Genomic DNA, 16,683 nt, shown 5'->3' on the forward strand with positions numbered 1-16,683 from the left:
GGCATGTAAAGCAGCGTAGCAGAGGAAAGGTGTAAGTACCTACCACATAACAGGAATGTCCTAGTAAGACCTTCTCTGGCAGGGGGCCTTCGAACTTGAGTCAGACAACCCGAGACTGTGCCTATGTGCCGTCCTGTCCAGATTGGGAGGTGAGACGTGAAACCTCTACAAAGCGGCCTCCTGACCCCAAGCAACAAAGCTGAGAAAGTATGTCCTCAGTGGAGAGGTCTAGTGACACTGGGCTGATTTTACCAAAAGAGAAAGCACTATCAGTGGGGGAGGTAGCCCTCCAGCGCTTAACCTTCCATTCTCCCAGGGAAGTTAGAGATTCGGGAGGGGCAGGCAACTTGGCTATATTCGTCTCTGCTATGCAGATGTGAAAGGCAGCCCCTCGTCCCAGTATCCGAAGCTCACCAGGTCCAGAGTGCGCACTAGGAAAGTAATCAAGCGCTCACCTGTGGTGTTGTCTGTAAATGCTGTGGGCTTGAAATACTTCCCTGTGTGGGATGTGCCATCCAGTCCACCATCCTCCTCTTCCTCCTGGGGTGGCTGTCGTCCACGCTTGCCTTGGGGGAGTCTGACCTCTATCATAGCCTAGTCGTCATTTTCCAGACCTTGAACCAGCTGCACAGCCGGCTGTGTCTTCGCCATACCGATCACTTACCGCGACTGCGCCTAAACACGGTCGGATAGTAGCGGTATCAATACCAAAAGCACCACAAATTTGCGCACGAATATTATAATGAGTGATCAAGGAACAGTTGGTGGGTAGGGGACAGAAAAGGTCGTCAGCTAGGCAGAGCACCATGACTAACGTCTGCATGCTGTGGCAGTCCTGACGGGAGTCGGGAATAGGTTTACGATGAAAGATGGGACTGGAGTATATTGGTGTTGTGATGAGGAGAGGTAGATTGAGGTGGTCTGAGCATGTGGAGAGGATGGGGGATGATAACTGGGTGCAGAAAGTGAAGAGCATTTATATTAGGGGTGGGGCTGTGAGGGACAGACCAAAAAAGACCTGGGACGAGGTCATTAAGTGTGACCTCAGGGTCAAGGGGCTGAACAGGAAGGCTGCCAGAGATTGCGCAGAATGGAGAGTCGCCATTAGGTGACCAAGGCCAATGCATGCAAGCATGCTGGAGCCTTCAAAAACGAAAATGAAACAGACAGAGCATTAAAACGATTGCTGAATGAGGAGTTTGACTGGAACAGGGAAGGTTAGGAGTCAGCAGATCCAGTGTTTGGCCCTTGGCCTTTGATTGGTGCTGCTACTGTAAGCACTGCAGGTGGGGAAGGCTGCATGTGTGTCTGAGCTGACTGCTGAAATGCTGAAGGCCTCAGAAGATACAGGAGTGGGGTTAGTTACTGATTTAATAAATATGATTATATAGGAGTGTGCTGTCCCATGTGATTGGCTGAACAGTCTGACTGTAAATGTGTACAAGGGGAAGGGTGATGCCCTGGAAAGAGGAATTATAGGGACATAAAACTCGTACCACATAATGAAGGTAATGGAGAGACTTCTAGATGGGATGATTACAGAAAGTGTAAATACTGATGAGATGCATTTTGGGTTTATGTCAGGCAAAGGGACCACTGATTATTCTTTGTTTGACAGCTTCAGGAAAAATACTTAGGAAAGAAAAGGAATCTGCACTATGTTTTTGTTGATTTGGAGATGGCCTTTGACAAAGCCCTTGGGAGTAGTGAGCAGGACAGTGAGAAAGCTTGGGACTGAGGATGGCTGGTTAGAGCAGTTACGGCTATGCATGTGGGTGCTTGCACCCAGGTGAAGTGAATGGAGATTTTGAACTTTCCGTGAATGTTGGTGTGCACCAGGGGTCAGTCTTTAGCCCCTTGTTGCTTGAAGCCCTCTTATGTGACTCTACAAATGGACTCCTGTGGGAGATGTTGCAATATAAGGATTAGGTTTGATTGCAGAGAATGAAAGGGAGGCAGAGGAAAGATTTAGGGAGTGGAGAGATGGTATGGGTCAGAGGGGCTTCAGAGTAAATGCAGATAAAGGTGAAGATATACAGAGTTGGTGGCAGTACTGTCAAAGATGTAGAGCTGCCATGTGCGTTTTGCCACAAGGGCGTGGGAAGTAATTCCATCTTGTGCAATATTTGTGATAAGTGGGTGCATAAGAAATATAGTAGTATCAGAGGTAGACTGCAAGATAATGCTGATTTCATGTGAGTGGTGTGTTGGGGAGAGCATGTGAAGATTGTCAGACATGAAAAGATTGATCTTGCTGGTGAATGAATGAGTTTTGTTATTTGGGAGACATGTTAAGTGCTGGAGGTGGGCCTGGAGCTAGCTCTGTGGCTATAGTGAGGAGTGGTTGGGAGTTCAGGGAGCTGTTGCCTCTCCTGACACTGAGAGGGCTCTCCCTCAGTGCTATGGGATCTTTGTATGTGGCATGTGTAAAGCATCGTACACACCAAGATACAAAGTTGCGTAACATTGTCTCTGGACTGTCTTGCATCTGTCTCAGAAAAATCTAAATTTGTCTCGCAACAGTCGCTAGACATTGTCTCTGGGTCACGTACACACCGTGATACTTTATCCAGCAAAAGTCACGCGACAATGTCACTAGACTGTTGTGCGACTGTCTCAGGAAAGTCTAAATCTGTCGCTGGACAGTCGTGCGACAGTCCAGGGACAAGATTTCGGCTGTATCTTGTCTCCCACTAGATATGGGAGACAAGATACAAGTTGCTCGGTGCGGAGGGATTTGCAACGGATGACGGAGTTTTTATTTCATTTTTTTAAAGTTCGCATTTAAAAATGCATGCATCCTGCTATGAGGCATCAGTATTCACATATTTTAACATTATTTATGCATAACAGTTGTACATACATTGAATAATTATATGTACATGGTTCAATCCTATATAATTACAGAGTATATTTATACACTCTAATTTTACATAAAAGTTATACATCATCGTAGAAAGATTATACTGTACGTATACGGATCTGTCCTAATAATAATTATGGTATATTTACACGTTTTACATACATCGTTGAAAAATTATGGGTAAGTATGTGGTTCAGTCATGACAGTTCTTAGCTTTAGTGATTCCACTGTTGGTTTTGGCAATTATTCACACACACACACACACACACACACACACACACACACACACACACACACACACACACACACACACACACACACACATATATATTCGTCCATAAATGTATAACTTCACATGTACATTTTGCCTGTGACTGGAATATCACTTCTTGAGTTTAATATGACAAATGTTGGTTGTAAACTGATATTTCAAAATTCACGTGCTGGATGGTTCAATCTTGGATGCGCTACAAAGTCGCTGGACTGTCTCTCGATTGTCTAGCAACAGTCCAGCAAGAAAGTAGCAGAAATGTCTAGCGAACGTCTCGCAACAGTCTCTAGACAATCCAGAGACAAATTGCCTTGTCTCCAGTGTGTCTCTGGACTGTCGTCCGTCTGTATCTGGATTGTCTCACAACAGTCACGATACATAGTCGCTTGACTGTCTAAAGATTTTGTATCTCAGTGTGTACAAGGCTTAAGGGGTGTTCTGCTGTATGGAAGTGAGAGCTGGGCAGTAAATGAAGGGAATATTCACGAGCTCAGATGTACAGAAATGACAATGATTAGATGGATGTGCAGTGCGTCCTTGAATGCACGGCCTGGGGGGGCTTGGTTTACGGTCGAAGATTTAAGAGGAAGAAGAGGACTGGAGTGTATTGGTGTTGTGATGAGGAGAGATAAACTGAGATAGTCTGGACATGTGAAGAGGATCGGAGATGAAAACTGGGTGCAGAAAGCAAGATGAGTCAACGTTGGGGGTATGGTTACGAAAGGTAAACCGAAAAAGACCTGGGATGAGGTCATAGAGTGTGACCTTAAGGGATAGGGGACAGGATAGGGGGTATGCCGGAGATCTAGCAGCATGGAGAGCTGCCAACAGGTGACTAAGGTTGACATATGCAAGCATGTTGGAGTCTTTATAGACACAATGAATGAAATGAACCAGTACGTTTTACAAGTACAGTATACGCAAGTGGGTGAAGGGTTGTATGCTAGGACACCTTCCCTGCAAAATCCTATGTGCTGCAACTCTAGACTATGGTATTAGTGTTTGTATTTCTAGCTACAACCCTGGGCTCATCTGAAAAGTGAACCTGGTTGGTGACAGGCTTAAACTGCCCCTCTGCAGTCCATCATCCTGTTTTCAAGAGATAAGGAAACAGCTGAAGGCCTTTTGTATAACCAGGCAGTTGAGTCACCTGGTTATATCCATGTCATCACATTAAGGTACTACCACTCTAGTGTATAATGGGTTAAAAATATAATCAATAATGTCTTCCAAACACAGATAACAGCTTAGCCCCTCAAAATGGAAGTGCATGGTATCATACTGCGTTATCATCATCGTTCTACGACAGCCAGTCCTTATTGTATGTCGTGGATGTGTTCCAAAATATCACAGCATTTTAGATATGGTAGCATCTCTAGCAGTAGCACTGACCATCCATCACTCACAAAAATATTTCAGATACAAGATGCCTCACTCTTGTACACTTTAGGAAGTCTCAATTTATGGCCTTGATTCTCCTGCATCTATCCAGCACTTTTTTGCTTGTTTCAGTACAACTGTTACAGTTACTTGGGTGACACTGGCTAGTCAGTTTTAGTGGTATGGTACCTTTAGAACTTCAACAGGCAATGTACTTTACTGTGAGCTGTTAACAAAATATGAATGTCTAGAAAGAAGACATGTAAAATGAACTTACAAGTTTCCATTACTCTATACCCGGTAAGTGCATACACAATGGGTGGAAAAAAAAAAAAAAAGTGATACAAAATTAATGAATGGTCATGGAATACAGGAATACCGTACCATCTACACAACAGAACTACAGAGAACTGGAAGACTGAAGTAAAGGGCATGAGCATCACATTAATAAAACACAGTAAAACTACCACAAAAAAAATTAATGTATGCTAATATTACACATCCACCTCACATCATCTTAACACGAGAAAAATGGTTATGATGATCATTATGATGATGGAAGGTTGGAACAGAGTGCAAGACTGTAACCTCAACTAAATCCAATGAATCTACCATGAAATTTACAGACTGCATACAAAAAAATAAATAAATAAATAAACATAATAAAAAAAAAGAACTGAAAGAAAGGAATATGATGCAAGACTACAAACTAAATAAAATGTACCGTGAACCATATGTGTCCCTCCTTGAGAGTGATGGCAGGGTGAGAGGAGGAATAGTTGCCTGCTGACAATACAACATGGCTGCCTGTGTGGCTTCTGGGTGACATGACACTGCTTCACCCAATAGTAAGTGAACAGTTCGCAATCGTTCTGCTCCAACACGCAGGTCTATGTCATTCTGTGGTATAAGAAAAATATATAAATAAAAAATAAATAAAACTGATGATCATGCACCTCGGGTGAGGTCAAGATTCTAGGGGCTTGAATGGCGAGAATTTTTGTACAGTCCACTTCATAGAACATGCTGCTGCTTTAGTCTCTATCTATATTGTATTTTCCTTGCTTTTTGAATTACACCTCTAACACGCCGCTTACACAGATCCCTTAGCACGGAGGGAGAGCCCTCTCAATGTCATGAGAGGCAACAGCTCCCTGAACTTCCTTCAATCACTCCCTTCCCTAACCAGGGAGCTAGTTCTAATCCCACCTCCGACACATAGCATGTCCTCTAAGTAAAAGAACTCTTCCACACACTTGAGACTCACCAGTCAGATCAGTTCTTTCACGCCTGATAATCTCTACCTGATCTTTCCAACACATCACACATGTGAAATCAGCATTATCTCACTGTCTGCCTATAATACTGCTGCATTTCTTGTGCACCCACTTATCAAAAGTACTGCACATGATAGAGTTACTTCTCACACCCTAGTGGCAAACTGCATGTGGCCGCACTCTCTCTGCTTTGACAGTACTGTACAATCGCCAGCCCTAGATATCATCAATTTTACTTTATCTACATTTACTTTCGGACCCTTGTGCCCCATTATGTCTCTTCATTTCCTAAATCTTTCCTCCATTTCTCTTACATTCTCTTTAATCAACACCATGTGAACCAAATGTCTATAATAATAATACTGTATGCAACAGTGTCCAACCTGTAAGTGCTGTGGTGGTCTGGTACGTTGTGTAAGCGTTGTAATGGCCCTGGTGGCATGAGCAGCCATGGTGCGGTGACTGTGTGTTTCTCGGTCCACCGCTCTCAGGTGTACGCTCTTCTCACGCAGTAGTTCTTCCACTGCACTAACTTGTACACAAACCTCATGCTGTCTTGTCTCTGCACCCTGAAATTTTATGATGTACAGTGCTGTCTTCATTATATTATACAATGACTACCCCCATTTTGTCCCCTTTGGAGCACTGATGCTGAAGGCAAGGCTATCTTAGTTTAGAACTTTTATAAGTACGAGTGCATAGTGTGTGGAATGGAAGAATATGATATTTAAGGTGGCAAACCAGATGAGGAAGGAGAATAGGGATATCATATGTGACCAGTGTGTGAAGAATGTGACGGAAGGGTAGTGGTGAACAGTGAGGATATTAAAGATGCATGGTGGCAACATTACAGCTGGTTGCTGAATGAGGAGTTTGACTGGGACAGGGAAGGTTTGGAGCCAGTAGATCCAGTATTTGGCCTTTGGCCTTTGATTGATGCTGCTACTGTGAGCGGGGCAATAGGCAGGATGCAGACGGGGAGGGCAGCGGGTGTGTCTGGGTTGACTGCTGAAATGTTGAAAGCCTCAGGTGATGTAGGAGTGAGGTTAGTCACTGACCTGTATGATTATATATGAGTGTGTTGTCCCAGATGATTGGCTGAAGAGTGTGACTGTAAATGTGTACAGTGGAAAGGATGATATCCTGGAAAGAGGAAATTATAGAGGCATAAAGCTTTTAGACCTGATAATGAAGGTAATGGAGAGAGAGAGTTCTAGCAGGTATGATTAGAGAAAGAGTGACTATTGATGAGATGCAGTCTGAGTTTACTCATTGACCTCAGGTAAGCAACTGCATCTATGGGGTAATCCTACAGGTAGTGCACATGCCACAAAAGGATCTGGTGCCCCTTTGTGGTAGACAGCACCTCAACAGGGCTGGACCAGGGTCCTTCTCCATGGCAAGGAGCAGGGAAATATGAGGAGGTTTGCCTACCATGTGGATACCACAGCTGCTCAACCTAGGGGAGTGCACAGTGCCACCACATGTAAGCTTCTTGTCAGAGGTACACACTGCAAAAGGTTTATAATAATCAGTTCCATACAGCACCAACTGAGATACTGGGGCCTTACACTAGAGCACCATAGTCCACAAATATACATTTACAAGCAGTTGTAACTGCATTAACTCTGGGACAGTTCAGGAGGTTTCCTTGTGGTGAAATTAGTTGGGTATAACTAGATAGTTAAAACTGCTTTGTGTAGACTGCTACATGTAACAGCTGATGAAATGAGTGTGAATGAATGAGGTTGCATTCTCCTGTTCTTCAGTCCTGCCCCAATGTAATGGGTAACAGTGAGCATGTATTTATAAGAAAAAAAATGAGACCCTGAATGGGTTAATTTCCTGCAACATCACCTTAAGTGCAGACTGCTCCTCCTCCAGTACTGCCTGCCACGCAAATGTCTCCTCTTCCAATGCTGCCAAATTCTCCTCCAACTCCATTCTCTCTCTTTCCTCCTCACCTGACAAACAGCACAAAATAATAATAATAATAATAATAATAATAATAATTGTGGTAGGTGGGGGTACTCACCATCCACTCACTTGATGTAGTGCTGCTCTCAGGTGTCTGGCCTTTCCTCTCCTCCATCCTTCTTTCCATCCATCCTCTTCTGTCTTTTTTTCCTTCATTCTTTCCTCTTTCTTTAGCCTACAGGTGACTTTACACGCTCTCTTGTGTCTTTCTTTTCTTCATTCTTTCCTTTTCCTTCTGCCTGTGGGTGACTGTACATTGAGTGACAAGCCAAATGGTTTCCTGTATACCAGGAAACCATTTACTATGCTGGGTGGTAACCATATAACCAAATTTTGGTGCCTGGTAGTTTAGTGGGTACGGGACCCTTGCGTCCAACACGGTAATATTGTCATGCATGGGTCCCGTGTTGAACCAAAAATGTGTTGGACAAACAACAGAGCTTATGGGGAAAAATGAATTATGTCAGCAACCCTAGGAAAAGTCACCCTAAATACCTACCATATACCTATACATATATTGGTACTACTGTAATTATAATAAATGGTACTGTGCTATGAATGATAACTAACCTTTTAGGATAGTGTTGGTGGGCTTGCTGGGAATGGAAGGTGATATCCAAGGCTGTAGGTAGTCCTACTGGGTCCCCGGAGGAAGGCTGCTGGCGTCACTAGCGGGTAATGGCTGCTGCTCCTCCTCAACTTCCCTCATAAATCCTTTGAAATCAAACTCAGAATCACTATCTTTGTCCACAGCCATGGAAGGTCCTGCTTCTGCATGTCCTAGCACTCTGTAAGCCAGGATCTAGTCTTGGTTTTTTATTACGGTCCTCACATTGGCTTCATTCATGTCGTAGACCTTGGCAATGTCCACTTTCCTCTCCCCTTTCTTTTTCCTCTCAATGCTTTCTAGCTTGGTGGCCTGAGGGAGGTGCCGCCACTTCTTGGGGTTCTCAGAAGGCTTCCTAGGCATCATGAGCAGGGTAAAATGCAGTAACAAGGGCAGAAAATGCAGCAAGAAAAAAGCACCTTCCAATGCGAATTATGCGACTAAGTGGCGCTGTGGCAGGAGAAATTTAAACAAAACATCACGTGAGAGCAGAAGCGTTTTTAATTGGGCGACATCACAATCACGTCACGATAGTGGGCGGGGGAGGCTAGTTGATCGGAAGTTTTTATTGGCTGTCAGCATCACGGGAACGTCCAGTATGACCGTGTCGGACCAGGGGTGATCGTGCTAGAGACGAACTCTGTGGATTTCGCCCACTTCTCAGAGCTCCGTCCATGTTATGCTAATGCACTCGTGTTACAGTAATTAAACCGAATTAAATCTTACTAATTATTGCTCTCCGTGCTGGACACGAATCATGCTGGACAAACGCGTGTTGGACGTGAGGGTACTGTAATAACGGTGCTCCAATCGGATTGAGCCGGTGAAGGTTTATGTCCAAGGGATGGTTGGGGTTTATTGCTCATGTAATGCCACTCAGGGATGGGTGAGGCTGGTCACTCTCATCTTAAAAGCCAGGACCAACTTGCCTAGCCCTGGGCTCTTACACTCCACATAGGGCAACATGTGATTGGATGATGGATGGATGGATGGATAATAATATTAATAATAATAATAATAATAATAAAAATAATAATAATATATAATAATAATAATAATAATAATTCATTCATTCACCATCCAATCCTACATTAACCCATAAGGAGCATAGAAGCCTGGGGCTAGGCAAGTTGGTCCTGACATTTAAGATGAGAGTGACAAGCCTTACTCATCCGTGAGTGGCACTGCATGAGCAATAAACCCCAACCACCCCTTGAATATAAACCTTCACCAGCTCAATCCGACTGGAGCGCCGCAATTACACACTAAATCACCAGGCGCCAAAATTTGGTTATACTGTATAATTACCACCCAGCGTAGTTAATGGTTTCCTGGTGTACAGGAAACCATTTGGCTTACCACTCAATGTAGAGTCACCCATAGACAGAAGGATGAGGCAAGAATGAAGGAAGGAAAGATTGAAGAAGAAGGAAGGAAAAAAGAAATGAAGAGAAGAAAAGGTAGTCACCCAAGTGGTGCACTACATTGAGTGAGTGAATGGTGAGTGCCCCCACCTACCACTATATAAGTAATAAATGAATAAATAATAAAAAATAACAAAATGAATATTTTCTTATGCATTCTTGTTTGCCAAATAAAAGAGTAAATAAATAAAAGTGATTGTCCAAATATGCATTTTTGACATTTATGACATACTTAATGGGTCAAAAATTGCTGATTTACAGCATGTTTTAAAACACTGTTTTAAATCACATGATTTAATTCATACCAACCCTGGTTAGGAGGGATGCAGACTGGAGGAAAAAGCAAACACAATTCAGATTGGTACTAAGACCATGAATGTTGGCAAAATATATGGCCAAACCCATACTTCTTCCTGACATGCGTGATCCATGGTTGCAATAACTGCTGCCAGCACAGTCACTTGATAGCCAGGAAAGCCCTGTGTCACCAGCCCTACCCTGCCAGCGGTGGCAATCTGAGGTACCACCACATTTACTCTTAATACTGCAGCGGCCACTGCTGAAGGGAGATGGAATACAAGGTGTGATGTCTACAGTGCATGTAGTATGGTATAGATAGTTGGAGGCAGAGGTTTGTGAGAGTATACTAGACTACTCTCTGTGTTAATGAAAACAATGATAATGTTCAGCAAAGGGAAACAGTCTGGAGCAGTTCCTGAGGGCTGGTGAAATGGCTCCAGCTCTCCCTGTTATCAGGAAAAATATATGGGAAAGAGGGAGCTGTACTTTGTTTTGCTGATTGGGAGAATGCCTTTGGCAGTCCCTAGTTAGGGAGTGAAGTGAGCAATGAGAATGTATGGGACTGTGGAGTGGCTGGTTAGAGTGGTTAAGGTTATATACATGAAGGTGCCTGCACCCAGGTAAGAGTGAACGGAGATCTGGGTGACGTGTTTTCCGTGAATATTGACATGCATCACGGGTCAATCTAATGCCCCCTATTGTTTGTCATGGTGCTTGAAGCTCTTGTACTTGACCTCAGAAATGAACTCCCATGGGAAATGTCATATGCTTATAACTTGGTGTTGATTTCTGAGAATGAGAGGGCAAAAGAAGGAGTGTGTATTGTTGTGAGTAACAGATGGAACGAGAATATAATAGAGTATAGATCAGTTGGTTCAAGGATTGTGTGGGAAAGACTGAAAGTTGGACTACAAAGGTGGGCGACTGTGTGCGTGTATGCACCAACTCAAGATTGTGCAAGCAGACTGAAAGAAGAGTTCTGGACAAATGTGGATGTGTACATGGAAAAGTTTGAAAGGAATGAGAGTGTTTTTGATTGGTGATATGAGGGGTAAAGTAGGGAATGTGAAGGTGGATGAAGTAGTTGGTGAGAGGGGTGTGCGTGCTGAGATGGATGAGAATGGCAGTGTTTTAGGGAACATTTGTGCCGAGAGAGGGTTGGTGATAGCCATTACCCTCTTCAGGCACAAAATGATCCACTCGTGTACATGGCGAGTGATGAGAAGGGTGGATGGTGAACTGAATGAAAGGAAGGCAATGATTGATTATGTGTGTGTGGATGAAAGGATGTGAAGATGTGCAATGGATGCAAGAGCATACAGAGGTTGGGGGAGTGGATTTCAGACCACCAATTGGTGGTGGTCAGATTCAAGGTCCAAGTAAAATGGAGAGATAGAAGAAGGGAAGGACGGGAGGAAGAAGTAGATGTAAGGAGAGTGGAAAAGTTACAAGAGGATGAGAAAGAGGCAGAATATAAGAGAGAAGTGGAGGAACTACTGGGTAATTATGAATTGGAGCAGATGGGGGACGTGGAAGGTGTGTGCAAGATATTCACAGAGGAATTACATGCAGCATGTGAGGTGGTGTGTGGGGTAAAGAGAAGACAAAATGGGGTGCAAGGAACAGCATGGTGGAATGAAGAGGTGAGACAGGCTGTGGCACAAAAGAAGAAAGCATATTATTTTTACCCCAGTCAGAGATACGAGCCAAGTCAGACATTAGGTGTGCCATAGCCTCATCCCTTGTTTGTTGAAGTAACTGCTGTGATGGACGTTGCGGGGACGTTGCGGGAACCGAATGGAAAGGTGAAGGGTGGAATCATCAGCGTATGAGTGGATAGGGTTAGATGTACAGCTTAGAAGGCCACTGATGAATAAAAGGAAGAGAGTCGGTGATAGGACAGAGCCTGAGGAACACCACTGTTGATAGATCCAGGAGAAGAACGATGGCCGTCTACAACAGCAGCTATAGAACGACCAGAAAGGAAGCTAGCAATGAAGGCACAGATAGAAGGATACAAACTGTAAGAGGGCAGTTTGGAAAATAAAGATTTACACCAGACTCGATCGAAAGCCTTTGAGATGTCAAGTGCAATGGCAAAGCTTTTGCCAAAGTCCCAAAAGGAGGATGACCAGGAATCTGAAAGGTAGGTGAGAAGATCACCAGTGGAGCGTCCCTGACGGAACCCATACTGACGATCAGAAAGAAGGTTGTGATAGAAAAGATGCTTTAAAATTTTTGTATTACAAACTGACTCAAAAACATTTGAGACACAGGATGTTAAAGCAATTGGACTTTAGTTAGAGGGTTGGGAATGGTCACCCTTCTTTGGGACTCGCTGAATGAGAGCATACTTCCAGCAAGAAGGAAAGGTACAAATTGACAGACAAAGGCGAAAGAGTTTGCCTAGGCAGGGTGTAAGCACTGATGCACAGTTCTTGAGAACAACAGGAGGGACTCCATCAGGCCCATATGCCTTGTTAGTATTGAGGCCTGTGATGGCAGAAAATACATCAGCTGAAGAAATTTTAATGTCAGCCATGAGGAAGTCAGAGGGGGGGGAAGAGATGGAGGAACAGCACCGGAATCGTCTAAAGTGGAATTGGAGGAGAAAGTCTGAGCAAAGAGGTCTGCTTTATCAGTAGAAGAAATAGCTACAAAGCCATCAGAGTAGAAAAGAGGAGGGAAGGATGATGAGTTAAAGTTGTTAGAAAGGTTTTTGGCAAGGTGCCAGAAGGAGCGGGAAGAATTCGAGTTGGAGAGTTGAGAGCATTTAGTATGGATGAAATTATTTTTAGCAGAACAAAGAACAGACTTAACACGATTCCGGGCAGGAACGTATAAAAGATGTGACTCAGGGGTGGGTTGGCTCCAGTACCTTTTATAGGCCCTCTCCTTGTTGCAGACAGCACTAGAACAAGCGTGATTAAACCAAGGCTTTCTTGCATTAGTCAAAGGATAAGAGAAAGGAATGTATGCTTCCATGCCCGAGAGAATAACCTCCGTAATGCGCAAGGCACACTCAGATGGCTCCCGGCCATGGAAGCAATAATCATTCCAGGGAAAATCAAAGAAGTAATGCCTGAGGGCCTCCCAATCCGCAGCTCCAAAGTGCCACAGACGATGTTTCTTTGGAGGGTCCACAGGTCGTACCGGAGCGATAGGACAGGTTAAGGTGATAAGGTTGTGATTGGAGGAGCCCAACGGAAAGAAAAGATTACCAATTTGAAGGGTAGAAGGGGGAAAGTGATCGAGGCAATGAATAGGAGGTTGGTGGATGTTGGCTGTGAATAGGAGCTTAGATATAGGGGAGGATCAGCCAGAATGATTGCTGTGAGGGATTGTTGATGTAAGATATTCTCGCAGGGAACAGCACGTTGATATGGCAGTGTGGGTCTACTGGTTAAGAAGAAATAGGAGGAATATGTCACGACTGTAATGAGAGTGAATGAAAGGATATGGCGGTGTGGGTGTACTGGTTAAGAAGAAATAGGAGGAATATGTCACGAATGTAATGAGAGTGAATGAAAGGATATGGCAGTGTGGGCGTACTGGTTAAGAAGAAATAGGAGGAATATGTCACGAACGTAATGAGAGTGAATGAAAGGATATGGCATGGTGGGTATACTGGTTAAGAAGAAATAGGAGGAATATGTCACGAATGTAATGAGAGTGAATGAAAGGATATGGCAGTGTGGGTGTACTGGTTAAGAAGAAATAGGAGGAATATGCCACGAATGTAATGAGAGTGAATGAAAGGATTATAGTAGTGAAAATTTTGTTATGCAGGCTCAGATTTTCATTTACATTGGCAAATGCTCCACAGGCTGACTTGGAAGATGTAGAAAAAGATAGATTCTGGGATGACTCAATACATGTGGTAAGTGGTATAAGGGATGATGAAATTATAGTTTTGGGAGGGGATTTAAATGGTAATGTATGTGAAGCAGCCCAAGGATATGAAGGGATACATGGGGGGTGCACATATGGTATGAGAAATGAGGAAGGGGAAAGGATATTCAAGTTTGGGGAGGCAATGAACGTGATTCTGTGCAACACTCATTTCAGGAAAAGAGAGTAGGCTGATCTTTTATTTATTTTTTTTTTTAATGCAAAGAAAAAGGAATCAAAGGCCAGGAGCCTGCAAACTGTTCCCTCCAAGAAAAAAACAAGTTAACAGAGAGCCAAATTCAAGATCCATTCATTTCGAGATGCCTGGACACACTGCGTTTGAAAGACTGGAGATCACAGGCAGTAGGAAATGCAGACAGAGGGAGACAGTTCCAGAGTTGATCTGTTGCATACAAGAAGGACTAGAAGTAATGGTTAACTCTCGCATTACAGAGAAGTCTGGTGGAAATAGTTGCCTGATAGATTATTTCCTGGTCAGGAGGGCTGATAGGAGATTGGTGAGGGATTTTAAGGTTATAAGCAGTGAAGAGTGAATGTAGCAACACAAATTATTGATATGTGACATGGTGATTAAGGAGCAGTTGATGATATGAAGACCTATGCACCTAAGAGGAAAATGTGAAAGTTGAATAACCATGCAGTAGGGGATGCCTTCTACAATGAGAGGAATAGAGTGGTGGCTGAACAGGGAGCTGTTGGCAGAAGTGTAAATGAGCTGTACAGAGCTCTCAAGAACAATCTCCTGAGACTTACTGATTCAGTGTGTGGATTGAGAAGGGGTCCCCCAAGACAAAAGGTAACACGGTGGTGGGATAAGGGTATAGAAGCTGCAGTTAAGGAGAAAAGAGGGCTTTTCCGGATTGATAAAAGGGGAGGTAACAAAGAGGAATACTTGGCTGCCAAGTGTAGGGCTAGAAAAGAGGTATACAGGACAAAATAGTGCTGAAAGGAAGAATATGATATTTTGGGTGGAAAATTAGATGAAGAGGGAAAACAGGGATATCTTAAGTGTGCACTGTGTGAAGAATGATGACAGAAGGGTAATGGTGAACAATGAGAATATTAAAGACGCCTGGAGAGAGCATTAAAGCCACTGCTAAATGAGGAGTTTGACTGGAACTGGAAAGGTTTCGAGTCAGCAGATCCAGTGTTTGGCCCTTGTCCTTTGGCTGATGCTCCTACTGTGAGCAGGGCAATAGGCAGGATGCAGGTGGGAAGGTGGCAGGTGTGTCTACGTTGACTGCTGAAATGCCGAAGGCCTCAGGATATATGAGTGGGGTTAGTTAATGACTTGATAAATTTGATTATATATGAGTGTGTTGTCCCAGATGAATGGCAGCAGAGTGTGCTTCTAAATGTGAACAATGGGAAGGGTGATGCCCTGGAAAGAGGATATTATAGAGGCATAAAACTTTTGGATCAGATAATGAAGGTACTGGAGAGAGTTCTTGAAGGTATGATTTGAGAAAGAGTGAATACTGTTGAGATGCAGTTTGGGTCTATGCCAGGCAATGGGACCACTGATGCCATAAACATTGTTTGAAAGCTTAAGGAAAAATACATAGGTAAGGAATGGGATCTGCAGTTTGTTTTTGTTGATTTGGAGAAGGCATTTGACAAAGTCCCTACGGAAGTGGTGCAGTGGGCAATGAAAGAGCTTGGGATCAAGGAATGGCTGGTTAGAGTGGTTATGGCTATGTATGTGGGTGCTCACACCCAGATGAGAGTGAATGGAGATTTGAGTGATGAGTTTTCTGTGAATGTTAGTGTGCTCCAGGGGTCAGTCTTGAGCCCCTTGTTGTCTATTATGATGCTTGAAGCCTTCTCACTTGACTTCAGAGATGGACTCCCATGGGAGATGTTGTATGCTGATGATTTGGTGTTGACTGCGGAGAATGAAAAGGAAGCAAAGAAAAGATTTAGGAAGTTGAGATATGGTGTGGGGCACACAGGCCTGAGAGTAAATGCATATGAAACAAAAGTGATGGTATCTAAGGTTGGTGGCGGTACTGTCAAAGAAGAGGGACAGTGGCCATGTGCGATTTGCCACAAGGGCATGGGAAGTAGTTGCATCTTGTGCAGTTTGTGATAAGTAGGTGCATAAGACATGTAGTGATATCAGAGGCAGACTGTGATATAATGCTGATCTCATGTGTGCAGTGTTGGGATGAGCAAGTGGAGATTGTCAGGCATGAGAGGACTGCTATTGCTGGTGAGTCTCTGGAGTGTGTGGAAGGGTTTTGTTACTTGGGAAACATGTTATGTGATGGACATGAGGCTGGAAGTGGGGCTGCAGTTAGCTCTGTGGCTAGAGTGAGGAGTGGTTGGAAGAAGTTCAGAAAGAATTGCCTCTCCTGACATTCAGAGGGCACTCCCTCCATGCTAAGAGATCTTTGTACATGGCATGTTTTAGGAGTGTAATGCTGTATGGTTGTGAGACCTGGGCAATAAAGGAAGAAGACATTCACAGGCTCAAATGTACAGAAATGACAATGAATAGGTGGATGTGCAGTGCATCCTTGAATGTGAGGCCTGGGGATGTTAGGTTTACAATGGACAAGTTAAGAGGAAAGATGGGACTGGAGGGTGTTGTTGTTGCAATGAAAAGATTGAGATGGTTTGGGCATGTAGAGGCAGTGGGGGATGACAATTGGGTGAAGAAGGTGAGACGT

The 16,683-nt window shown here is 43.8% G+C and overlaps 1 protein-coding gene across 1 annotated transcript in view; it reads right to left on the minus strand.

Moving 5' to 3' along the window:
• Positions 1-16,683, minus strand: part of Ccdc39 (Coiled-coil domain containing protein 39) — an 88,423-nt gene that overhangs the window by 17,669 nt on the left and 54,071 nt on the right. Inside the window, exons 13-15 of the mRNA XM_080275265.1 lie at positions 7,649-7,755; positions 6,175-6,360; positions 5,239-5,414 (exon numbers count right to left, since the gene is read on the minus strand). Coding sequence (XP_080131391.1) covers positions 5,239-5,414; positions 6,175-6,360; positions 7,649-7,755 — 469 coding nt within the window. The remainder of the gene's footprint in view (positions 1-5,238; positions 5,415-6,174; positions 6,361-7,648; positions 7,756-16,683) is intronic.

This window comes from Coenobita brevimanus, chromosome 61 (genome assembly GCF_032717465.1).
Source record: "Coenobita brevimanus isolate Jiangsu-jjx chromosome 61, ASM3271746v2, whole genome shotgun sequence".
NCBI classification, from domain to species: domain Eukaryota; kingdom Metazoa; phylum Arthropoda; class Malacostraca; order Decapoda; family Coenobitidae; genus Coenobita; species Coenobita brevimanus.